This window comes from Balaenoptera musculus, chromosome 1, assembly GCF_009873245.2.
Source record: "Balaenoptera musculus isolate JJ_BM4_2016_0621 chromosome 1, mBalMus1.pri.v3, whole genome shotgun sequence".
In the NCBI taxonomy this organism is placed as follows: Eukaryota; Metazoa; Chordata; class Mammalia; order Artiodactyla; family Balaenopteridae; genus Balaenoptera; species Balaenoptera musculus.
This window is the reverse complement of record NC_045785.1, coordinates 57,476,327-57,503,286: the sequence shown is the minus strand read 5'-3', so window position 1 is coordinate 57,503,286 and position 26,960 is coordinate 57,476,327. Positions and strand designations below refer to the sequence as shown.

Here is a 26,960-nt window from a genome sequence, read left to right as displayed (position 1 = left end):
CTGTCATACAGAGTGAAGTAAGTCAGAAAGAGAAAAACAAATACAGTATGCTAACACATATATATGGAATCTAAGGAAAAAAAAAAAAGGTCATGAAGAACCTAGTGGCAAGACGGGAATAAAGACACAGACCTACTAGAGAATGGACTTGAGGATATGGGGAGGGGGAGGGGTAAGATGTGACAGGGTGAGAAAGTGGCATGGACATATATACACTACCAAATGTAAAATAGATAGCTAGTGGGAAGCAGCCGCATAGCACAGGGAGATCAGCTCGGTGCTTTGTGACCACCTAGAGGGGTGGGATAGGGAGGGTGGGAGGGAGGGAGATGCAAGAGGGAAGAGATATGGGAACATATGTATATGTATAACTGATTCACTTTGTTATAAAGCAGAAACTAACACACCATTGTAAAGCAATTATACTCCAATAAAGATGTTAAAAAAAAAAAAAAAAAAAGACCCTGAGGTGCAGATGGGGTTGGGCTGATGAAAGAAAAACAGCCACGAAGCCAGAGTGGCTAGAGGGGAGTGATTAAGGACGAGAGTGACGGAGACAAGATCAGAGAGGTGGCAACTGGGATGGGTTGTGAAGGACAAACCTTATAGACCATTATGAAGCATTTGGTTTTAACTTTGAACAAGTTAGGAAGATTTTGAGCTGAGGAGTGACATGTTACATTGAAAATAGATTTTAGGGGGGACCAGAAGTGGAAGTACCCCTACTACCAATTGGATCTCTCTGAAAAAATGAATGAATGAAAGCCAATTAGTAAGCAGACAAAAAAGCATTCATTCTCTTGTGATCCCTAGTGTTTTTCACTCCATTATAGACACCTCTCCACATTTTAGACTACTCATTTTTTTTTAGGGTGTGCTTCTACCTGCAATTCAGGGTAGCCTGAGCTTTCTAAGGTCTAGGTCAGTCAGTAATAAGTAGTCTTTAGAACTGGTGTGACAGGAAGTCATGCAAATTCTTTACTCAAAGAAGAGTCTACAGGAGAAACATGTATGTATGTATACAAAGTCTGTATACAACCTAAGCTAATGATGCTTACTTTTCTCTAACAGTTCAAATGCATACTCTGTATGAGGAGCTTTTAGTTGCTGATGATGCATGGTCGTGGCAAATGATCTTTCTGCTCTGAAGATGAAAAAGAAGAGACGTGGGAGAAACCAGAACGCTATAGCCTGAATGCTTGTGTTCTCCCAAAATTTATATATTTAAACCTAATCCACGATGTGATGATATTTGGGACGTGATTAGGTTATGAGGATAGGACGCTCAAGAATGAGATTAGTGCCTTTATAAAAGAGACCCACAAAGTTCCTTAGCCCTTTCCAGTATGTAAGATTCCGATGAACCAGGAAGCTGGTTCTCATCAGATACCGAATCTGCCGGGGCCTTGGTTTTGGACTTTCCAGCCTCCAGAGTTTTGAGAAATAAATTTCTGTTATTTATAAGCCAGTCTGTTATAGCAGCGCAAATGAACTAAGACACCAGCGTCCACAGTATTTGTTTCTCTGCAAAACTCTGGGCCCAGAATAAAACCTAAATGCTGTTTAAAAGGATATTTAGGAAGATTGATAGATCTCAGTGGCTAGAACAGAGTGCAGTTACTAATTATATTAGTTTTCCAACATAATATTGTTAGATTTAGACTTAAAAAAAAAACCTAGTGTTTCTTAAGTGTAAAGAGGGTTAACAATTAGTTGTATAGATTTTCACTTAAAATAGAGTTCCAAGTTCTAATTATACTTATCACTATTTCAAAAATTTTTATAAAACAGTCTAGTGTTCTATATGCACATTTAATTTTTTCTCTCATCTTTATTTCCATGGCTACCAAGGTTTTCTAAGCTCTAGTCCCTGCAAGTAAAAAATAAAAAGCAATTCTTTCCTCACCTAGGTTTGTCCTTTGTTTATACATCAGATTCAGACCTGGAATTGTATTAGTGACACACTTGAAAACCAGTTTGACTTAGGTGTTTAGTTTTCAGTGTAGAATAATAATCACCCTTAACTTTTTTTTTTGAATCTGAACCCCTTTGTGAAATTGATGAACACTGTAGAGTGTCTATGGACAAACGTGCATGTGCACACACACATTAGGTATGAAATATAATTTCTGGGGATCCATAAACTTCCTGAACCCCATCCATGGGACACCTTATAGAGAAGCATGTGCATTCAGGAAAGGTCCATTGTCAAGATGTACTGATATAAGTGTAATCAGGCTCATGTAAATAGAGAGTGGTACATTTTTATCTAAAATTTTTACATTGCTGTGATTATTTTTTTGACTAGTTTTTCCTTACTTAACAAGGGTAACACATAACTTGTCCTCTTACATATCTGCATGTTATGGAAAGGTGGTTTTATTCCAGGTTCTCATTCCAATGCACCATTGTTTCAGTTTATATGTGGGTGACTCCCACCCAGGAAAGACTAAGACAATAAAGACATGATCTAGACATTTCCTTTTGTGAGATAATACATTTTCTCATTGTTGATGGAGTTGGTTGTGTTTTCTGTAACCTGCAACCAAAACTGAATCAGAGGTTTCTGTATTAATTTAGATTACTGGACCTTTTGGCATATTTTTTAAAAAGCAATGAATTAATATTCCTAATCAAATTAATTCTAGGTATGCCACCTGTTACTGTTGACTGGATTTTTTTTTTTTTTTTGGTTTTAGGATATGGAATGAAATAATTATATGTAGGGTGTCCCCACTGAATTGGATAGAGTTTGGAGAATACAATGGACCAAGCCCCAGGCTTACTTGCTCGGATCTGCTCCTTTGAAGTAGGCATTGACCGTTTCTGTAAATGCTGCTGCAACAGGGAGGGTGTCCTGGGCTCCCATGGTTAGGGGGCTGGGTCCCCTGGAAGAACCTGCATGAAATGAAAAATCTTCATTTAATATGGATCGGAGCCATCTTAGTATATGTGGAACTAAAAGTCCATTAAAGGATTAGAGGGTGAAATCTAATTACTGAAAAAAAAAGCAATGTGCTAAGAGCCATAACTGTATATTCAACATAGAGCTCAAGTATTTAAAAGGAAATATTTGGCTGGTTTACAGACAAACACACTCGAAATTAATTCAATGATGTATTTTACTACGGAAAAAAAATCCAAGCAGAAGAATAAAGTCATAGGGGGTTTCAATGTTTTACATAAAGCATAAGGCAGTATTTGCATGACAGTTTGTACAGCAGGGAGTTAGTAAGAAAATTATTAGCTTCCTATTTGAGCCTTCACCTTATACAATTGCCCATATACTCAAAACTGTTTGCATTTCTTCATTTTAAAGAGACAAATAGCCATGGAGCACCATGTTACACATTGTCCTTTTCTGGGGTGTTTCCATTTCAAAAAGTCCAATTACCCTCAGATCAAGTAGGCTCAAGTGTACATGTCCCCAAACATACACAACCCAAACGTCCACCTTGACTTAGCACAAACACATCAATGCATCAATTCACATTATTAAAAATAACAGTTTACTGACCATCTACTACATACCAGGCACTACACTGGATACCTTACAGGAATTACCACATTCAAGCCCCACATCAGCCCTGTGGGATAGGCTTTATTATTCCCATTTTACAGAAAGAAAACTGAAGCTCAAAGAGCTAAGTGACTTGCCCAAGACACAGTTAGTTAAATGGCAAAACTAAAATTCAAACCTAGGTTTGCCATCCTATAAGGCTCATGTTTTTCCCCATACTGTTTATACCATATTGTTTGTCTAAATGAAACATTTTCCTGCATGTTTTTGATACAACTTGTGGTTCCCAAAAGGAGCGAAGTTTAGGATTGTTGTCTTCATTAACAATCTCTAGACATGGTACTGAAGAGTAAAGTTTTGTAAGGACAAAGTATTTAATTATGTCACACATTCATTGCTTCTCCTTCTTATCACACAAATCACATTTACTCTTTCCCACCTCATCACAGACTACGTGTTATGCTTTTTATCTTTTACCTTTAGTAACTTTCATACTCTTCTCTGATTATGAAAAGATCTACCTTTGTATACTTCCCTCCTCAATAAAGTTTTCCTTGATAATTCTAGTTCATCCTAGTGTCTACGTTTTTTATCTTCCCTTGTCTTTCAATATCTTGGATGTAGTAATTGATCACCAACAAACATTGGCTTATTATCTGGTATGTATCAGGCATTATGGTAGGTGCTGGGGATTCAGAGATAATTAAACATAATCCTTGTCCTCAAGAAATAGGTTTTTGTTGTTTACGAGCCACGCCTCGAGTGGTATTTTGTTACAGCAGTCAGAATGGACTGAGGCATGCAGTCTGGCCCAGATCTATCCTTCCTCACCTCTTCCCTCTCTTTCCAACAACGCTATACCCTAGCTGTGTTCACCTCTGGGCACTACAGTCCTTATTGTGGGTTTAATCAATAATGCCAGAGAAGGAAAAAACATCAAGATTTTACAAAGAACCCTTTTACCTTAAAGGATCCACAGTTTACAATTCTAATTTCTTCACATCCCTATACATTGCAATTAATATGCCATCTTCTATTTTACTTTTTTCATTTATTACACAATTTTCCTTATTGCTATCTGGTCTACATATCATTTCCATGAGTATATATTATTCTACAAAAATTCTCCAAATGTTGGGTTATTTCTAGGTAGAAATTACTCTAAATCCATCTTTGTAAAAGTTGGTCTTTTCCTTTTAATTATTTTTTTAAGATATAGTTTTATTACCACAAAGTGGGATGACCCAACCATAAGGCAGATAAATTTTTGATTGTTAAGAATGCCAGGTTACTTTATTTTATTTTTAAAAATAAATTTATTTATTTTATTTATTTATTTTTGGCTGTGTTGGGTCTTCATTGTTGCACGCGGGCTTTCCCTAGTTGCGGTGAGCAGGGCTATTTCTTTGTTGCAGTGGCTTCTCTTGTTGCGGAGCACGGGCTCTAGAGCGCAGGCTCAGTAGCTGTGGCTCACGGGCTCTAGAGTGCAGGCTTAGTAGTTGTGGTGCACGGGCTTAGTTGCTCCGTGGCATGTGGGATCTTCCCGGACCAGGGATCGAACCTGTGTCCCCTGCATTGGCAGGCAGACTCTTAACCACCGCGCCACCAGGGAAGTCCCCCAGATTATCTTACATAAAGATTATACTCAGTGAAAATGCTATTAGTAATAAATGAATGCTTCTGTTCCCCTGCAGTACCTTAGAGAGTCTTTGTTACTATGATTATTGGAAAACTGGGCTAAAACCAGGAGAGTGTCTAAGATGCTGAGAAATTCAAACCTTATGGCCTAAGATGACTAAGAGGGGCCTCAAAACTATTTTCAAATATCTGAAATAATATTACCAGACAGTGACTCTAGGGACCAGAGTTCATGGCCATGGATCTGCAAGTTAATAGCTTTGTGACCTTGGGCAAGTGAATTACCTTTAGGTTTTCTCAACCATAAAATGAAGGCAATAGATCACGTCATCCCTGTGTGTTAGGATTCTATAATTTTAAGTTGTTTATAGGAATTTAAGGAGTTTTAAACAGTAGGAACAATTTTCTCACACAGAAATAAGCTGCTTTGAAAACTGTATCCCTTCACTGGCGGTTTTAGTGAATCTGCCAAATATTTACTGGGTCTCTACTATGTGTAAGATACTGGTGGGAACACAAATATGTAAACTTTCAGGAAATAAGTTACAAGCATATAGGAAACCCAGTAACAATAACATATACAAACAATTGCTTAAGACAATAGCTCAAGTGACAGCACTATGAGGTTTTTCACTGCAAGATTAATTGTCCAATGAGTAGAACAGGAAATTCTACTCCTTGATTTAATAAAAAGAAGCTCAGGCTCTGGTGTCACATAGACTTGGGTGTGAATCCCAGTGCCTCCACTTACAATCTGCTATGACCAGGAGCAAGCTATTTAATCTGTCTGTCACTCAGTTTCCTCATCTTTAAAATAAAATATCAATAGATAATAATATCTATGTTAAAGGTTTGTGGTAGACATCAAATGGGATATCCTTAGCATGGTATGTACTTGAAAAAACACCTTCTTCTTCTTGTTTTTGTTGCTGTTATTTTGTCAGGGTGAGTTTTACTAAGGTTGTTGAATTAAAGTTGGTTCTTTGAATTTGAATAGTTATTGAGGTAGAGGATGAAGGGAGATACCACAAATGGTACTCCTCACTGAGCAAGGAGATAGACCAACATTTTCAGGCTCCTTCCAACCCCAAATTTCTTTTATCATAAGAACAATGAATTCTATCATGCATGTTTAATTTTTTGTGTATTACATGGGTGGCTATCATATCTATTCAAGTTGCTTGATATAATGCTTGGACTCATAGGACATGAAAGTTGGTTGAATGCATATTTGTCTGTTGATTCATTTGAATGTGAGTTCCTGCAATAAGTAGGCATTGTGCTAGTTGCTGAGGGATTCACAGAAATGTATGAGATGTACCCTTCCCTTCATGGAGCTTATAGTATAAAAGGGGACTATAATATTAAATACAAATGAAAGACAAAGCACTACATGAAGTTAGATAATATTGATAGTTAAGTATTATAATTATTATATTATTATTAATGATAATTTTTAAAGAATTCAATGTCAAAATAGTAATTATTATGTCTGTCCTACAATAAAATAAAATAGCAAACACTATTATGGCTTTTTGTTCTTTATACATTGAGGGGATAAACAGGTTCAGTATAATTATCTCTATTGCACTAGCCCAAGTTCACTCTGCTAGTAAGTGGTAAAGCTGAAATTCAATCCTAGGTCTCCCAATGCTAACAAAAACAGTAGTAGCAACAACGAAAACTTTGTACCTCTTATCGCATACTAAGAACTATTCCTGTATTACCTCTTAATCCTGATAACACCCCAATTAGGGAACTACCACTGTTATCCCTGTTTTCCAGAGGAGAAAACTGAGGTTACAAATCATTCAGTAGCCTTGCCCACAGTCACCCAGTTAGTAAGCAGTAAGAACAGCATTGGGATGCAAACCTAGTACTTCCTGACTCTGGATCCTGAACTCTTACCTACTCTGCTCATGGAACATAGAAGTCAGAACAAAATTATGTTAGGCATCCGAGGGTGCATATGTGGTCCCCCAAGAAGGACAATTTGCTGCCATTACCTTGTCAAGTTCTGACAAAATAGCAATTCCAGGGTCCTGGAAAGCAATTGCCCTGCACACTTAGGGAGTTCTGAGAAATGGAAAAAGGCACACAGAGTCACTATCATGTGATGAAATTTTCTGAAAGGCAGTTTTCTGTGACTCTCATTACCAAGCAAGGGTATACACACACACACACACACACACACACACACACACACACACACTCACACACACAAAACCTAAGGCTACAGAAAAATTAGTATGACATCTTTAAAAGAAGAGGTCATCCTACTATATAGCACAGGGAACTACACTCAATATTTTGTAATAACCTATAAGGGAAAAGAATCTGAAAAAGAATATGTACATATATATACATATATATATATATGTAAAACTGAATCACTGTGCTGTACACCTGAAACAAACACAGCATTGTAAATCAACTAAAAAAAATCAATAAAAAAAGAAAAAGATAAGGTTGTTAATTTGTGAAAGCATTTCCTGAGTAATCAATTGAAATATGAATGTGAGTATGGAGTAGGGGCTGTATATGTAAAAATATTAAAGGAGAAAGGGAAAAGGGAGAGCGATTTTAGAAGAGAAAGGGAAAGATACAAATAAAAAAGAGGGAGAAAAGGAAGTGAAATACCCAGGTACAGAAATTGAGTAAGAGTACAAGGTTTACTTGATAAATAAATGGCTGTTCGAGTCCCGGGTTCCACAGAGACGCCTGGTACCACGCCACTGCCGGTCCTTTGTGTGGAGGGGAAGCGTGTCCTCACGGTGTGCCCAGAGCAAGCCTGTCCGGTCCCCCTGCTCCCCGTTCCGTACACTTTACTCCATTTTCTGTATAATGTTTTCCACTTTGCAAAGTTGAAATTTAGAACTTTTTTCACATCAAAGCCAGCTCATGAAGAAGACTTATTTTCAGTTGTTTTAAATATAATATGAATTTATGTCAGAGTAGTGCTTCCCTCAGGGGTGTTTGTAGCGTTTGTCACTATAGGCTCAGTAAATGGTAATAGCTGTTATTTATTGTGTCCTAACTCTGTGTGATGCTTCATACGCATTATCTCCTTTAATTCACACAAACACCTCACCAAGTAGGTGCTATTTTTAACAACCTTTTCTTAGAGATGAGGAAACTTTGGAAGTGTAAGTAACTAGGTCAAACTCAGAGAGCAAGTGATCTATACTTTTAGTTATTATGCTTTGCTGTTACAGTAAAGAATCTAGAACTTCTTCGGAGGCTGTGGGCTTCATTAGTGACTGTGCTTCTTAGTGAACATCTGCCCTTGGGCAGGTCACTGATTCTAGCTGCATCCCTATTAAATTGGGACATCAATGTCAGTGCCACCAACCTTATCTGACTGTAAAGAGGATCTGCACTTACAAATGTCAGGAGTCAAAAGAGCTGCAAATTTTACTCTCTTTTCATCTGGGTTTGGAAACAGTCACTCTGAAAGTACAACATGAAGCATGGACAGCAGGAGAGGGCAGTCTTGTTTGTTTGGAAGACCATTACCAGCCTTGCAGCCTACCAACCCGAACAACTGATGCTCTACCAGGCCCACTGAACACGCCGGGCAAATGACCCTTATGTCCAGGAGTGAGAATGCAGGAGACAGAACCAATAGATGGAAGCAACAGAGAGCATCAGAATGCATGAAAGAGGAGAGGAGAAATTCCAGGAGTTGTATGAAGAAGCAGAGAATGGGAACTGGATTAACTTTTTCTAAAACAAAGCAAACCATATTAGTAGAGTTAGTAAAAAAAATAAATTATAGTCAATTCAACTATAATTTATAGAGTATATTCTGTATAATGTGATAAAGACAAAAATGTTGGAATCAGATTGAATTAAATCTGAATCCTGACTTTATCACTTATTGCATTACCTTGGGAAAGTTACTTAACCTCTCTGATGTCCACCTTCATCATTTTGTAAAATGGAGATAGTACCTTCTACAGATACTGTGAAGATTACATATGATGATATAGAATGTCTTTGTTATCTGAGGATAGTCAGTATCAGAAAAAAAAGTCACTTAGGAATGAATGCATTTAAACGGTTTCCAAAATTTCATAGGATATAGTAATAAAAAGGCTGATTGGCACTCTAAATTGTCATAAACTAAATTTGTGAAAAAAATCTTTTATTAACACACTGCAATCAAATAATCAATGAGTTCTTAGAATGAACAAAAATGATTTGTGTTGATATTTTGAGGAAAGGCATATTTTTCTGATAAATTGTATTATAGCTTCATACAACAATCTAGTTTCAGATTTGGTTTTCTTTCATGATTATAAAGTGATCCTATATTGCAGGGTTAATTGAGAGTTTTATAAATTTTCCTAAGGGTCTCTCAATTTCTTGATTTTCTTTTGAAGTGGCTATGATGTAAGCTTCCTTTATTTCTTCTTCTTCAATCATTAATAGTATTATTTCTGCTAAACCCTCAATTGATAATGACTTTGAATACGACCTAAGGAGCTTTACACCATCACTTTCCTTGACTTCATGGAATCCTGTATCCTTTCTAAGATGGGCAATTTCATTTTGCAATAAATGTGCACTGCACCTGCATTGTATGTCCATTGTTTGTTTCAGACATTTATGGAAAAACTGACTAAATCTGCATATTATGTGATGAACGGTGATAGATGCTAGTGTTAATTTGGTAAACTGATTTTAGAATGGGGACTAATGTTCTAGATTAATACTTTCATGTCGAGTTGGTCTTTACTTTCCTACCAAATCCAGTAACTGCAAAGACACCCGTAAGGACACTAAAGTAAGGAGTTTCGCCAGTATATATAAATCTGAGTGCCTGCGCATAGTAAATACTCAATAAGTAATAGCCATTATCATTAACAGAGAAGGAGAATTTGCTGGGCAGTCACAATATGGTCTCAGGCTGCCCTCAACACCATATGCATTTAGCATACAAAGTAAGATAAAGAGACGATTAGAAGCTTTTCTTAGTCCAGTAGAAAGAATTTTATCATGAGAGCTTAACTTGAGAAGCTGAGTTGTACTTTTGTGACCTTGTGAATCTTAGCTAGCTGAAGTGATGGTTAATAAAGTAATATTAATTTTTTTTAAATCACGGCAACTTTGTTTAAAAATTTTTAGGATAGGTTTGTAAGAAAAGGAGTCAAAGGAAAGTTATTACATATAAAATTTTCTATTTTTTTTTCTCTGCATCTTGGAATGTTACAACTTTACATAAACTAGTTGACTTAAATTATTTGAAGTCAACTTCAAATTATTTGAAATTTATCTTATATGTGTATGTTGTATATGTGTGTATATGCTGCATATAAAAATGTACATGTAAAATATTTTGTGTATTTCGGTATATTTGTATATTTTTGTCTCTTTTAGAATTCTAGGTCTAAAAATTCTATATCTAATGAATGCTGTAGGTTAATCTCATAAATAATAATGCTGTGATGATAGCTAAACTGAACATATACTTTTTGTATCCCAGGACTATTCTAAATGTTTCACATGCATTACCTTACTGAATCCTCACATTTAAAAAAATATTATTATTACTATTTTGCAGATGACAAAACTGAGGCTTAAGAAAGTCAGAAAGATTCCCTAAGTGCTAGTTTGGTTCCTCACATCCTGAGATAAGTGGCATCAATCGACTTGCTAAGTGCCAAGTGCCAGTACAGAGGAAAAAGGGTAAGCCTCAAATGAGAAGGCACCAATATTACTGAGTACTTGCTATGAGCTACACACTCTCTTTTATGCTTTACACATACTGCATCATTTAATTATCACCACAGTCCTGTGCCCACATGGGCACTACTACATATTACAGATCAAGAAACTGAGTCTGAAAGAAGATAGTCTTTTGCTCACATTCTCACCGTAAGCAGTGGAGTTAGGATTCAAATGAAGGTCCACTTAACTCCACGCTCCTTCCACATAAGGAGCCCCAAAGGCTTGTCTCGACCCACAGTGGCTTTGGGTGAGTTATACCTGTTACATGCTTTTCAGTGTGCAAGGCATACACCTTCGTGAAAATGAGGAAAGCATACTTAAGAAAGTCAGTTATCATAGAGTAGAATTAAGGACACTGAATTTCTGGGTATGTAAATAGGATTAGAGTTGTTTTCAGTCTTCCTCTTCAAAAGTCCCTGTTCACCTGCCTTGGAGAGATATACATATATATAAAATATATAAATATATACATATATAAATATATACATATATAAATATATACATATATAAATATACAAAAATATATTTTATGTGTAAAATGTATATATACACATATAATATATATATTTCATGTGCATATAATTGTTGCTTTTCAAATTCCACTTAGTCCATAAACATGTGATTGGTCAACGTTTTTGTTGTATTTTATAGAGAATTTTCTTCAAACTGGGTCTTTGCTTACAGTTCCCAAACCATCATCCAACACTAATTAATGCCGTATTTAATTAACTTCCTAAAATAATATGGCTGACTCAGAAAATGGAAAAATTATGTTTCCTTTTCATCATCAAAGTCACATCAAGCATATTCAACACAAGGACTATTATTAGAAATGGACATAAGGCAGGAGACAAAGCCATAATGAAAATGTCTTCAGTATGAGGACTCACATGACCAAACCCTATACAACTTCATACAGACAATACTGAGAGTGATTAAGCATCTGAAGCTAAGGCAGCTAGAGCGTGGTATGACAAAGAATGTGGAGAAGACATGAAGAGCTACTCTATGTAGAGCACTTATATGGGATGGCCATTGTGCTGAATACTTTACATGCATTATGTCTTCTACTTTCCAAACATCTCTTTGAGGTACATACCATTATTGGGCATGTGTTACCATTGAGGAGATTGAAGCTTAGTGAAATTAAATAATTTGCTCAAGGTAACTTGCTCCATAGTAAATAGAAAGGTGCTGTGACTGAAACCAGATCTAACTTCAATTGTATTTTCAATGTTGGCCTGTTCATGTTAGAAAGCTTTGCTCCAAGATCCAGCTGGATGCACAGTATGCATTCTCAATGGGGCAGCTTCTCCCCAAAAGGGGTAGAAATTGGTTCTCAGGGGAAGGTGAAGGAAATCTTTACCTTTTTATGTATGAAGCACACAGATATTCATACAGTGCATAACCAGGTGTACAGTACATCTGTGATATTAAAATTCTACTGGGGAGCAATGAGGGGGAAACAAAGTTCTAAAAAGACTCTGTGGGTAAGGGAAGGGGGATAATGAAAAAACAGTTTGAGAAGATCTGGTTTACAGCTTTAAAAGGGTCATTGGTCGTGAATGTCCTTTACACCTCATCAACTCTCTTGGGAAAAACTTTACGGGACTGGTTTTGCTAAAGGATAATAATGGTTTATTTCTTTCTTCAAACTTACAGAGTGAATAATATCTATGGGGCTGAAATTATGGGTGGGCTAATCAAGATCATTGGGAAAATATCTAGTAAGGACCCCACAGAGGAACCATAAATGGCTAAAAAGTTTGAAAACAAGTTCAGCATCACTAGTAATCAAAGAAATACAACAGGAAGAGAGAAATAATTTTTTATCTTTTCAGATTAGAAAAGATCTGAAAAAACCAATACTTCTTGCATGTGAGCATATAATGAAATAGGCACTGTAATATAATGTTGATGGAAGCAAAAGTTGGTATAACCTTTCTAGAAAACTGCTTGGCAATGTGTATCATGAGCCTTTAAAAGTATCATAAATTTAGCCCATAATTCCAATTTTAAGGATCTATTCTAAGAAAATGTCTTAAGGCCAAAGAATTATGTGCAAAGATGTTCATGGCATGTGGGAGAACTTGAAGCAATTTAAATGCCTAACAACTGAAGTGAAATAAATCACAATTCATGAAAGAATGAAATGCTATGCAGATATTAAAAGGTTTTCAGTAATTAAAAATGGAGCTAAAAACAATCACATATCACATTTTACCTATTAGACTGGAAAAGATGAGAAATACTGACATAACTCAGTGTTGATAAGTGCATGGAAAAAATGTTAATCATAATGCTGGTATAAATTTTTGGATGGACATTTGGCAATATGTAGTATTATTTTACACTTGATCTTAGCCAAAAGGCCGAGAAGCGATGTAGTATTATTTTAGATATGCATACCCTTTAACACAGTGATTCCAGTTTTAGCAGTTTATCTTTTGGAAAAATTCACACAAGTACGTGAGGACATAGGTTTAAGGCTGCTCATTGCACCATTTTACACAATAGCAAAAAAAAAAAGGAAAAAACCAACCTAAATATCCATTAATAAAAGAAAGGTACATGCATACAATATAATACTATGGAACCATTAACATGATTATATAGATGTATATGTATATAATGCACACACATATATATCCCAGACACTCCATATCATAAATTTAAATGGCTACTATTGAACGCAGGTTATAGAGCAGAGTCTATCTTCTATTTGCATAAATCGTACATACTTCCTTGATTGTTAAGAAACATACTTTTGAAAACATGAAAATATTAAAATTTCTGAAATTGAGATGCATCTTGTAATCAATGTCAAAAGAATACTGGCAGCTGCTAACAGAACATGTTCCAGAGTTGTCTTTGTTTGTACTTGTGGGAATGTAACCTTGATTAGAAGTGATCAGCTCACCTCGAGGTCCCCTCAGTTGAGTTGAGTTATTTGAATTGACAGCCTCTCATGTGATTAAATTTGGACCCTTATTTTCCCTTAAGATTTTTTTTTTAAAGATTCCATCTGATGCAGTAATAAAGTGAAAAGTTATTTGTACACAGAAAATAAACTGTCACCCACCAAGCTATGCAACGGCAGGCAGGAGAAACTGCCAGATTCTTTGAAATGTAAACCATGGAATTTTGAAAGATGGGACAAGTAGGTTATGACTGAATTATGCATCATGAAAGAATACATAACTCAGGTGCTAAAACTGTATCTGTCAACAACTTCTGGCTGACTTTCAAGAAAGTTACATTTTGGCAATTGATAAATAAACTTAGGAATACAAATGCAGATAAAACCTTGGAATTTTTGATGTGCCCCCAAATGAAACCATCAACATCAAAGAGAATAAAAAGGTCAAGATTATGAACATGCTGTATAAAAAGCATCAAGTCACTGTGATATTAAATGTAACTGCTGATGGCCAGAGTGACTTAGGTGTATATTTAATTCTGAAATTGAAATAAGTTTAGATTCAATTTCTGATAGTTATACTGAAGATAGTGGCTTGCAATTTGTCTGTTATTGTTAGTTAGGAAAAATATGCTTTTATACTTTTAATGAAGCTTATTTTGCACCTGAAATGTTGTTAAACCAATGGAGCACATCCCAATGGATGGCTTTTTGGAATCAAGTAAATGCAGCATGCACACACACACAAACACACGTGTGATTTCAGCGTTGTATTTACTCTTTTTTTTTCAGTTCCAGGATCTTTTTTCTTTAACTTTATTGAGGTACAATTGAGAAATAAAATTGTAAGATATATAATGTGTACGTGTGATGATTTGATCTACATATACATTATGGGAGGATTCCTCCTATCTAGTTAATTCACACATCCATCACCTCACATATTTTTCTCCCTTCCTTCCTCCCTTCCTCCCTCCCTCCCTCCCTCCCTTCCTTCTTTCCTTCCTTCCTTCCTTCCTTTCCTTCTTTCCTTCTTTATTTCTTTTGTGAGAACATTTAAGTTCTACTCTCTTAGCAAATTTCAATTGTATCAATACAATACAGTGCCATCAACTATAGTCACTACGTTATACATTAGATCCTCAGACCATATTCATCTTATAGTTGAAAATTTGTACCCTTTTACCAGCCTCTCCGTATTTCCCCCACGTCCAGCCCCTGGCAACCACTTTTCTACTCTCTGTTTCTACGAGTCTGACTTTTTCTTTTCTAGATTCCACATATAAGTGATACCATGTAGCATTTGTCTTCCTCAAGATCCATCCACGTTGTTGTAAATAGCAGGATTTCCTTCTTTCTCTGTATTTACTCTTTTATCTATACTTCTCCATATTGTTTGAAGTTTTAAAAAGTAATGTGCTTACATCAATTTCACAATCAGAATAAAACAATGAGCTATTTTCAAATACAGTTTAATGGCATGGGGGACATTATCATACGTTAAAGTAAGAGAATGCATACTTATATACTGTATGAAAATATAAACTACACACACACACACACACACACAGAGTCACCTACACAAGAAAAATCTTAGAAATAAAATACACCATAACAATGGTTATCTATGGTTATTAGATTATAGATTATTTCATTTTTTATAGCTTTCTGTTTTTCTAAATTTTATATAATGAGCATGATTAGGGATAGTGTGGCAAAAAATATTATAAATAGAAGATGCGGTACATATATACAATGGAGTATTACTCAGCCATTAAAAAGAATGAAATAATGCCATTTGCAGCAACATGGATGGACCTGGAGATTATCATGCTCAGTGAAGTAAGTCAGACAGAAAGACAAATATCATTTGATATCGCTTATATGCAGAATCTAAAAAAAATGATACAAATGAACTTATTTACAAAACAAACAGATTCATAGGCTTAGATAACGAACTTATGGTTACAAGGAGGGGAGGTGGGGGAGGGATAGATTGGGAGTTTGGGATTGACATGTACACACTGCTATGTTTAAAATAGATAACCAACAAGGACCTATTGTATAGCACAGGGAACTCTACTCAATACTCTGTAATAACCTATGGGAAAAGAATTTGAAAAAGAATAGATACATGTACATGTATTGATATATGTGAATCACTTTGCTGTACACATGAAACTAACACAACATTGTTAATCAACTATACTTCAATATAACATAAAAATTAAAAAAGAAAGAAATTGAGAGTTATATTAGGATCTTAAATAACTCTGAAGTTTCTACATTTCTCCTTTATTTCTTGAATGGTTTCTGTTCTTACAGTCAAAAAGTAGATGCCAGTAATTTTGAATTTTATGATATTTGATATTTATGAATGGAGAGGCATAAAGAATGTTGTTGGTCCTAGTCTGACTGCCTGAAAGCCTGCTATTTGAGCCACCAGTTTCCTGGGGAATGGGCTGTGAGCAGTCCAAAAAAGGCAAAATCTAGGAAAGGAGTAATCAACATTAAGTAACTCATTCTTCCCCTTCCTGGACTCACCCTTTACAATGATGACTGCAACTCCTGAAAGTCACCAAAACATCTTTGAAAAATTAACCTCACCCTTGCCCCTTTGTGATACTTCTCCAGAAAAACCTTTCGTGTTTCTCAAAGGCATAGTTCAATGAGCCTCTAAATCAAACCTTGAAGCAATGTTGCAGTTACTCTGAATATAAGACTGAGCAACACAATTGTAAGTCACACACACCATCTGTGTGAATATGTGCCAGCAGGAAAAGAAGCCCCAAGGCCATATTTACTAATATCCTGGTGATTCAGTACAGCAGAGCCAGTAGAAAAGGAACACGTCCATGAAAATTCCTGTCTTCTGAAATTCTAAACTCTAGCAGAGACTATTGCCACATACATGTTGCAAAATAGTTGAAGATACAAAAGGGTTAAAATCTTAAGGGCAATGACTTATCTTAATGCCTTATCTTGATGACCCCAAATCAATCTTTGATTTAATAAATAAAGCAATGAATGTAAAATTCTTAGCACATATTAAGTATTCATTAATGTTAATTATTATTTTAAGAAATGATTACATTTGTATAGTACTTTATAGTTTACAAAGGCCTTTCACAAGTAATTGACTAAAGTCTATTAGGAGTATGTTTGATATTGATGAAATATATTCATTCCACATACATAAAAGGGCTTAGAAATGGGAGATTCTCCCGAGTCTTGACATCACCTCTTTGAATCCCTTTTTCATTCACTGTGTCAGCTCTCCTCTCTCTAGGGCGTAATCAAAGGTCCGTTTCTCTGTCTGGGGGAGTCAGAATCAGGAGTACAATGTATGGGCTGTCTCAATCTGTGGACAGCTCTTCTTAGAAGACACATAATAAAAAACTATTGTACAAACTAGTATGTGTAAAATAAGTTACAGGGATATATTGTACAATGCAAGGAATATAGCTAACATTTTATAATAACTTTAAATGGAGTATAACCTTTAGAAATTGTGAATCACTATATTTCACACCTGTAACATATAATATTGTACATCAACCATACTTCAGTTAAAAAAAAGCTATGCATGATGAAGGCTCACAACTATGCAAAGGTAAAATAGATCCCTCTGGTGACTCTCAGCTTCTCCATTCTTTTCTCAGGAAGTTTGAAGTTACTTGTCAAATTTGCAATACCTTGAAATACCTTGATTTACAAATTCCTTAATAAAAGAAGTGATAACAGATTTTCTTCCAACATCTCCCATCAGCATGAACACAGCATCCTGAGGAGTGTATCACCAGGCAGATCATTAGCCTCAGCAAGGCAGCTTTAATGATTGGCTCTGGTGGAGGCTGGCGGTAGGAGGTGAGTGTACAGCAGGAGGAGGCATCCTGCTTCCACGTGATTCTCCCGCTCATAAGCAGCCAGAAAAGATGGCCCGTTGTCCCTGCTGACAAAGAGCGGGGGGCCATGTAGCAGCTCACAGCAGATTGAGTTGCCAGATGCTTTATGTGGAAGAAGACTAGAATGCAGCAACCCGACCTTCTTCAGAGCCGGCAATAACTAAACAAAACAGTCCAGGGATATGGGAAGTTGGACAACAGTGGTAATAGCTAATCATTATTGAGCACTTTGCATGCACTGACCTCATACTTGACTATTTAGTCTTTACTACAACCACTACAACCCTATGAAATAGGTTACTATTTCCTAGTAATGCCATAACTATTCCAATTTCCAGAGAAGAAAACCAAGACTTAGGTTAAGTAGCTTCCCTAAAGTCACATCATGCTTAGACTATAATTTAGACCCCGAAGGCTAATTCCAAAGCCAATGCACGTGCACACACACACACACACTTTCTCCCTCTCTCTAAATATATATATATTCCATATATTTTTCTCTATCTATATATGTGTGAGTGCATGCACGTGTGTACACTGAGAGTAAACTAATATAAATTAAATGGGGACTCTTTTTCTATTTCTAATATCTAGGATAATACCCAATATGCCTTTAGATTAACATTTATACATTATGCAAGATTTTTATTAGAACTCTAACTCAGCAACATTTTATCTTTCTTTAAAGCGGACTCTGTGTAGACTTAAAAGTCATGCCTGTCTCTTTTCTGGAAGCTCTCCCTAACTTCTAGGCCAGGTTGTCTTTCTGCTGGGTGCCTCCCAAAACACCCTATCTCCTGAATTACAACAATCTCTGCACGTTATTATAACAACTTGTTTAATGTCTTTTCTATGCTCCATGAAGGTAGAAACATGCCTTTCTTGTTCCCGACTGTAACCCCAGTATCTTTCATAGTGCTGAGCACATAGTAGAGACTCAGTAATTACTTGCTGACTGAATGAATACAGCCACAACAATATTTGTCCTTATAGCAATATTATCAAGGTCGTGTTCTACAAATTTGTTCATTGTTTTCCCTATCAGATACCTACCTATTGTAGAATTAGTAAACATGGTAAACCTTAGCATCTTAATCAATTTTGTGCACATACATATAAACATATGAAGACAGCCCTAATTCCTGCTAGCGAATATTAACTGTGAGCATGTCTAGACACATTGCAGCTACTATGAGGAGTAGTTTAGAAACTCTGCAATATCATAACAAGCAACTAATTGCTCCTTTTGAACATGACTTTTATAAGTTTACCGTGGGGATAGGGAGGGGACTTTAAAATTTATTGCAAGAGCTCCTACCTCATGGAAAGAGAAAAATGAAGTTCCCTATTAAAAGAAACAATTTTCTTTCTATTTATAAGCCAAGAAATACAGAATTTATTACTCAATTATTTGTAAGGTTTATACAAGTCATTACGTTTTTGTTTGATGTACTCAACAAATATTAAAGATTCCTTCAGTCTCAAATGATGTTCAGTTTTGAGTGTTCACGTCTGTGGGTCAGGAGGAAGAGATAGAAGCTTCCAAGACAGATGAGAAGGACACATGCCCAAGAGAGGACGAAAGGCATGGACAGGCCGCGGTCAGGGAAAGGAGGCAGGATGTCACCTCTACGCTAACTTGTATTTGCAATAATGGCCTTCTAGAAGCTGGTACCCTCCTTCTAGGCTTGGTGTCTGCAACTTTCCTATCTGTTACTTAGGTGAACGGTCATACTCAGAGTGCAGCCGGGTGAGCAGGTTAGGCGCTCTCCTCCAAACACGAACGACCGAGAGACAACAGATGAGCAAAAGATCTAAACACTTAATATACACCACAAAAACCTGTCCATTAAATATCCTGCATTCAAAATTAACCATTAATACTTGTGTGGCTATTTAAAGAAAAGATACAATAGAGCAAGTTCCAGGCTACAATGCATTCCTTTTCCCATATGGCTCCTGATACAGGCTTGCCCCAAGGCTAAACCCTTACCTCCTTGGATTCAGCCCTCACCTCTAAGCAAATAACTCCCACATTTCCACAGTCTGTTTACTCCTGGACTCATACTGTATAGATGGTGTGCAGGACTTCAAAGCTGAGACGTCTCCAAAGAAACTCATTCTTTCTGACCAAATCTAGTGCTCTTGGAGTCTCCTTTCTCCTGGTTTACAACAGTACCCTTCTCCCTGTGTCTCAGAATGGAAGTGTTCACTTATTTTCCACAACCTACTAGATGTCAGATGTTTCTACCCCAATGGTGTTTTTCAAAGCTCTCCGTGAAAACGGTACCGTTGGTGCTTTCCTACTTCTCCCGAACTGCTTCAGTAAATCCCCAAATTTCTCTGTGCCTCTAATCCTAAACGTCAAGGATGATCCTACCACTTTCTTTCTCCAAAATTTCTCAAAGTTCCACCTTGCCTAAAGATTGTAATCAAATTCCTTCTCTCAGTATTGAAAGCCTTTTGGAATATGATCTCTACTTACTTTTCAAGATCATTTCTTAAAACATTCCTGGCCTCTCCCAGTGTTTACTGAATATAACGTGGATATCATTCCTGGGTATAACGTGGATATCACTCACCCTAACGCCTTTGCTCAAGTCATTCTTCAAACTGGAACAATCTTAGGTGTCTGAAGTCCTCCTTGTCCCTTACTGTTCAGTCAGGTCAAAGTCCCTGTGTCTCTAAAAAGCTTTCCCAGATTCTTCCCAGTTAAAAAAATCTATCCATTACTCATACATTTCCAGCGTGTTTTTAAAATTCTATTATGACATTCACTACAGTATGCCTTTTATAGAAAGTCCTAACTCTTCTATTTCTTATGAATTCCTACAAGGCAGAAGCCATATTGTTTTACCTCCATAACTCCTTCACAGGGGCTGATAGCTAAGAGCAGCTCAGGGAATGCTTGTTAATCACTGAAAGAAGAAATACAAGAATGAACAGTCCTTAGCTTTTCTATTCTATTCATTACTAACCCTAGTTCCCTTTTCCCGATCTAGGGAACTATTTAACTTATGCTTCAGGTTTTGAAATTGTCTACACATAACAACTCTTCTTTGCGGGGCTTAAGGTTTTGTGCTGTTCTTATTTGTTCTTCATTTGGTAACCCCAATCAGATGAGAAACACTACGATTTAATCTACTTTTGCACCCAGACAAGTGTGACTGAAACTCAGGGTTCATTTCCTTTGTTGAGGAATAAAAGACTTCAATGTTGAGCAAAGCAAAGGCTGTCCAACATTTACATATTTTAAAATTATTGAATTATCTTCATTTTCTTTTGCATGAGGGACACATTCAGAAACAACTGTGTATTTTGGACCATATTAGAAGAAAATAAATATACCATCAGTGAGTCTGATGGGGATACGAAAGGAAGCTCCTGGTCTTAGTCACTACCAGAGACCCAAGAGGTCACTTTAGAGACCAGGGAAATACCAGAAGTAAACAAATGCTTCTTAGCTACAGAACCTTTTTGGCCCCTTCCCTTAATTTTCCTCATTCAGTTTGAATGAAAATTCAAAGTATGAAAAATAAAAACATTTCAGAGCTACGAGTAATAAAAAGACATGGAGGAATCTTAAATTCATACTATTAAGTGAAAGAAGCCAATCTGAAAAAGGCTACACCTTGTATAATTCCAACTATATGAGATTCTGGAAAAAGAAAAACTAGGGAACCAGTAAAAAGATCAGTGCTTGCCAGGGGTTGGGGGACTGGGAAAGAATGAATAAGTGAGCACAGAGGACTAGGGCAGTGAAAAAACTATGTAGGATATCATAATTATAGATACATGTCATTACACATTTGTCCAAACCAATAGAATATAAAACACCAAGAGTGAACCCTAATGTAAACTATGGACTTTAGGTGACGACCCTATGTCAATGTAGGTTCATCAATTGTAACAAATGTCCCACTCAGATGAGGAAGGTTGTGCATGTGTGAGGGCAGGGGTTGAATGGGAAATCTCTGTACCTTCCCCTCAGTTTTACTTTGAACCTAAAACTGCTCTAAAACCTAAAGTCTAAAAAAAACCAAAATCAAACCAAAAAGCCTTTCATATTGTGTAGTATGTTAGTAAACCAAACACACACACACACACACTAACTATCTTAACTTGATTTTCCTAATTATCCTACCAGGTGGTTATTATACCTTCCACTTTAAAAATTACAAAACAGAAACTCAGAGACATTAAATTCTCAAGATCACATAGTTATTGAGTGGCACAGCGAAGATCTGAATATTATAGTGGTTAGGAGCATTTATAACATAACACTAACTCCCTTTGAACCGATTTACCCACTGACTAGCTGTGTTATTTTGCGGAAGTAACCTGAATTCTCAGCTCCCCTGTTTACTCATCTGTAAAGTGTGAATAACAATAGTGCCCACTTCACACAGTTGCTGTGTGGATTACACGAGTTTGTGGCCAGAGAGTAATTAGCAGAAGATGAGAGCCATGGTAAGGGTTTATTGGTGATATTGCATCAGCAGTATTGGTATAAGCAGCAGTACTCTGGATATGCCGAATCCAAATAAAATCATCTTTTCACTAAAGGGTACCCTTTGCTTGGTGACTTGGGATAGAAGCTGCCACCTACTCTTAAGCTTTCCCACAAGTATTTAATTGGATAGAATTCTGATATGAATTCTGTACATTCATGTCATCCATAGCAACCCATTCATAATTTGGCCTGGACATCAGGGCTAAAACAGGGAGCATTTTGCTGACTACGATGTTAAGAAACATGTATTTGGTCTTTGTCCCAGTTCCTGACACAGAACTCCTCAAACCCTTGTGATTTCTTGAGTGAGAGGGTTAGTGGGGGGTTTTGGGTTATTCATAAAAAGTCTCTTTCAACCATACCTGAGTTCATACTAATGAGGTGACTCTTGGAGGATGGGGGCTGGTTGGTTAAAGGATTGAACTTTCTGTTCCATCTCCCAACCTCTGGAAAAGGAGACAGCCTGGACATTGACTTAATCACCAGTAGTCAATGGTTCACACAACTGTGCCTACATAATGAGCCTCCCCCTTAAACCCCCTAAACAATGAGGTTTGGAGAGTGTCCGGGTTGGTGAACATATTAAGGTACTGACAGGGCGGCACACCCAGAGAGGGCATGGGAGCTCTGTGCCCCTACCCCCATACCTCATCCTAGTCATTTCTTTCATTTGCCTGCGCCGTATCCTCTAGAATAAACGGGTAATAGAAAGTAAAGCTCTTTCCTGAGTTCTGTGAGCTGTGCTAGCAAGTTATCGAACCCCAGGAGGTGGCTGTGGAGAGCCCTCAATTTATAGGTGGTCAATCAGAAGTACAGGTGACTTGTGGGACTTGTGACTGGCATGTAAAGCGAGGGGGCAGGCTTGTGGGACTGAGCTGTGGGGTGTGCCTAACTCCAGGTAGTTAGTGTCAGAATTGTTTAGTGTGAAGGGAAACACCCCACATGTTTGGTGTCAGGAGTGAGTAGAATAAAGAAAGAGGCTTCTCTTATACTGACTTTCTTGTCTATCTCCAGCATGACAGTCATACACAAAACATGTGAGCCAAGGCACCTGCCTCAAAGAACAGGAACAAGTGAAATATCAGCATATTGGTCAATCCCAGAGATTTTCAGAACCAGGTCACTAATTTCTTGTGAAGAGGTCTAGTGAATTCTGAAACCCTCAGCAGATCTGCCTGGTAGAACATTTTGCAGGTTCAGCTCCACTTGAATCTTCTTCACAGGTTTAAGCTATTTTAAAAACTGTGACCTTCAGTTATGAATAGAAAGGACTTTACATTTTATACTGACAATGTACTTTACATAAAAAAATTCAGAATAGCTAGGGAGTGCGATTTTAATATTTTTAATGAAGACAGTCTTGTATCACTGCTTTTTATGTTTCTATATTGTTTCCCCAACTTAGTTGTACTTAACACTGTGATTTGCAGAGTTGGGTCCTCGATAGCTTTACTGCATTATTGATTGAAAAGGGCCTACAGTGGGGTAGAGGCAATTAGTGGACACTTCCCACTTGAAGAATATTGTGAATTTAGCAAAACAGCTGCTTCCCAGAGAATTGGTTATGCCTTTCAATTTTTCTTTCTTTAGTGACTCTCAGATGAATGAATTACTACCCTTCTGGTCATATGTGAAAAATTTGACCTGTTTGCTTCTTACAGGATGCTATTACTATTGTCAGGGCGAAGAAAGTTGAGTGGTCCATGACTATGATTATGTCTTACCAATTTTTAAGCAGGGATATTTAATAACCTACTGAAGGAGGTCAGAAGTTAAAAATATCCAAGTGTTACTTTTTTCACATAGAGTACATAATTCCAAAGAGGAAAATGTAGATCCCACTGTATAGGAACACACTTTTCCTCTGCGGGGTCTAACCCGGATGAAGAAGAAAACTTGAATGTAGGCTTGGCTAGTGGACTGAACGAGAGTGGGGTGGACGTGAGACTAGAGGTTTCAACAAGGTCAAAGATACGGTGTAGTCAGGGGACCAGGAAGCTGGAAGGTTAGGAGAGTTGGAAAACCCTGCCAGCATCACCTATCTCAAGGGGCTGTTGCGAAGGCTGAATGAGATCATGGACGCGGAGCAGAGCATCAGCCTCGGTCTCCAGCTAGGAGCCTGGTTTCAATCCCTACTCTGCCTCTTCTTGGCTGAGTGATCCTGCAAAAGTGACATGTTAGCTGAATCTGAATTGCTTCATCAGTGAGTTGTGCAGATGAAATGAGATAGTAGATGAAATGTACTTTTCGCATAGTAAGAACTCAGGTGTTAGTTATTATTATTCATTACTTTTATTACCTCAGGTCCTCTTATTTATTTATTTTCACCCCAATATGTTCCATTCTCCTTCCCTATTTTAGTTTTTTTCTGTAGAACTTACACTGTAAATTTTACTTGTTTATCTTTTTATTTTTGATTCTCCACATTAAAATGTAAGCTCCATGGCGACAGGGAATGTTTCCTGTTTTGTTCCCTACAGGGGAGTGCCTAGGACAGTGCTGGCACACAGTAGTACTCAATAAATATTTGTTGAATGAAAGAATCATTGTATAGGAGTATAGGAAGGGGGACACATGGTTAGTTATGAAATAGCCAAAATGACACTTGTCAGTAGGGACCATTTCCAAGATGTGGCCAGAGGTGTGGGTTAATGAGTGGAGGGAAAGTTTATTGGAACTGAAGAAGTCAAGAGGCCCTGGAGCGAGGGTGTTGGGTGGATCATCCGCATCGAATCTATGACACAAAATGAAGCTAGGGAGTGAGGTGGAGAAGAGGGTGAAAAGGGGCTGCCAGCATCCCTAAGCCTATAGATGAATGCAGAGGAATGCTCCGTAGTCAGTGGTGGACAGCCGTAAGTAAAAGGTAGAATGAGCAGACGGGTGCTTTTCACTATGGGGAGTGGGTGTTGGAAGTAGCAATGGGGAGTTGGGAGAACTCGTAGTCCCATGACATAGGGCCCACAGAAGACTGAGGAACTTTCCATGGAGAGAGCTGGAGGAGAAGAGATGGCCCCTGGAGAGAGCTGGTATGCAGTTAAGGAAACAGGTGGGCGAGTCTGGCAGAGAGCCTGGGAATGCAGAGAAGGGTGTTGCTAAGGACATGACATTCCCAAAGGTTGGTGGGAGCGAGACTAGTAAACGGGAGCACGGAGCTGTCTCGAGAGGAGAGTGCAAGTGGCTGTATGCACAGAGGAGAGGTGACACTCAACAATGTATGGTTGTAGGTCGTCTTTTTTTCCATTACCAGATACAAGATGATTTTGTAGTTAAATAAGTTAAACAAAGAGAGGGACAGCACATTTCTGGAAACATCTTGATGTTCGAATGCTCTACAGAATTATTCAAATATCTAACATCATCTACTTGTTATGGAAATATCTTTCCCTTCCTTCCATCTCAGAAGAATACTTGATAGTTTCAGTTGGATATACTCCTGGATGAATGAATTTAAACAGTTACCACCTTTCATAACCTTCATCATTTTTTTTCAGCTCAACTTAAATAGGTTAAAATTTCAGTGAATTTTTAAAAAATGAAATTGTTTATAAAAGTAAACCACTAAGACAAGCTTTGGAACTCTTGTGAGTTAGAACTATCATCTAATGCTTTTCTATCTCTCTTGTTAAGTTAAATTTGGAGGTGTGAAGCATCTCAAGTTATCTCCAAATAAGTTCATAAGGCAATGTTCATTAGTGAGTTGGTTGATTGGTCAGTGACTCAACACTCACTGGGTAACCACAATGCCTAGAGCACGGTAAGAACAAAGCAATGGATAAGACAGACTAAGGTTTTGAACATGATAGAAACACTATTTAGATGCCAACAAATAATAATTTCAAAGCTATTTAGAACAAGTGAATATTTTGAGCTGGGAATCTTTCTTCCTCTTCGGCATTCCCTGAATAAAGAATTGAAGGTAATGATAATTAACATTAATAATAACAAATGTGGGTAAAGCCAGAGTGCCCTAGAAGAATATACTAAAAGTGCTACTCAATAAAACATGTTGAATGACAGTCTTTTGGGAGTTTAAAATTTGGGTAGGGGCACTATTCTCAAGGCAATTTAACATGTCACTGTTTCTATGCCATTTTATCATCACAGCAGAAAATTTAAAAATCATTCCAGGTTGCACTAGCTAAAACTACCTGAGACTAACGTACATAAATGATGAAAACAAACTTTTCCATTCTTAAAACGTAGCCATCCTTGTGTCATTTTTAGTTCCGGGGGTAAGGTGTCATTTTTAGTTTCTCTTAAGTCTTCTCTTGAAGTTCACTGTAACGTATTTTCATCTGCATGAGCGTTTCTTGATGAGAAGACTAGGGGCACATTTATGAAACGGCTGCTCCTATAGTCCCTTAAGAAGCCTTGCCTATACTTTCCAGCCTTGAGCAAAGTCCAAGATGAAGCTAACAGAGAACTAGAGATTCCAATTAATTTCTATTCAACCTCTTTCTTGTATGACTTCTCTTGGCTCAAATTGAGATGCTTAAGGAATTTGGATCTTACTAATTAAAATGGCAATGTTACCAACTTTAGATACCCCAAAATCTACTAACAAATATTTTCTTTTCCTAAAAAGAAAAAAAGGGGTTCACATTGTTATTCCATATGTTTATTAATACTTATATTTGATTGATGATGTGGATTTTAAAAACAAACAAACCAACAACCAAAAGTTCTCTTTAGATTGGTATCTTCAGAAAAAGTCTACCTCTCTCTGTTTAA

General features: G+C 37.1%; 1 protein-coding gene across 22 annotated transcripts in view; it reads right to left on the bottom strand.

Annotated features, from left to right (window-relative positions):
* Positions 1 to 26,960, bottom strand: part of SGIP1 (SH3GL interacting endocytic adaptor 1) — a 211,608-nt gene that overhangs the window by 19,677 nt on the left and 164,971 nt on the right. For all 22 annotated transcript variants that reach the window (XM_036874959.1, XM_036874995.1, XM_036875044.1 and 19 more), the window contains one exon: positions 2,787 to 2,898. In XM_036874959.1, the coding sequence (XP_036730854.1) occupies positions 2,787 to 2,898 (112 nt within the window). The remainder of the gene's footprint in view (positions 1 to 2,786; positions 2,899 to 26,960) is intronic.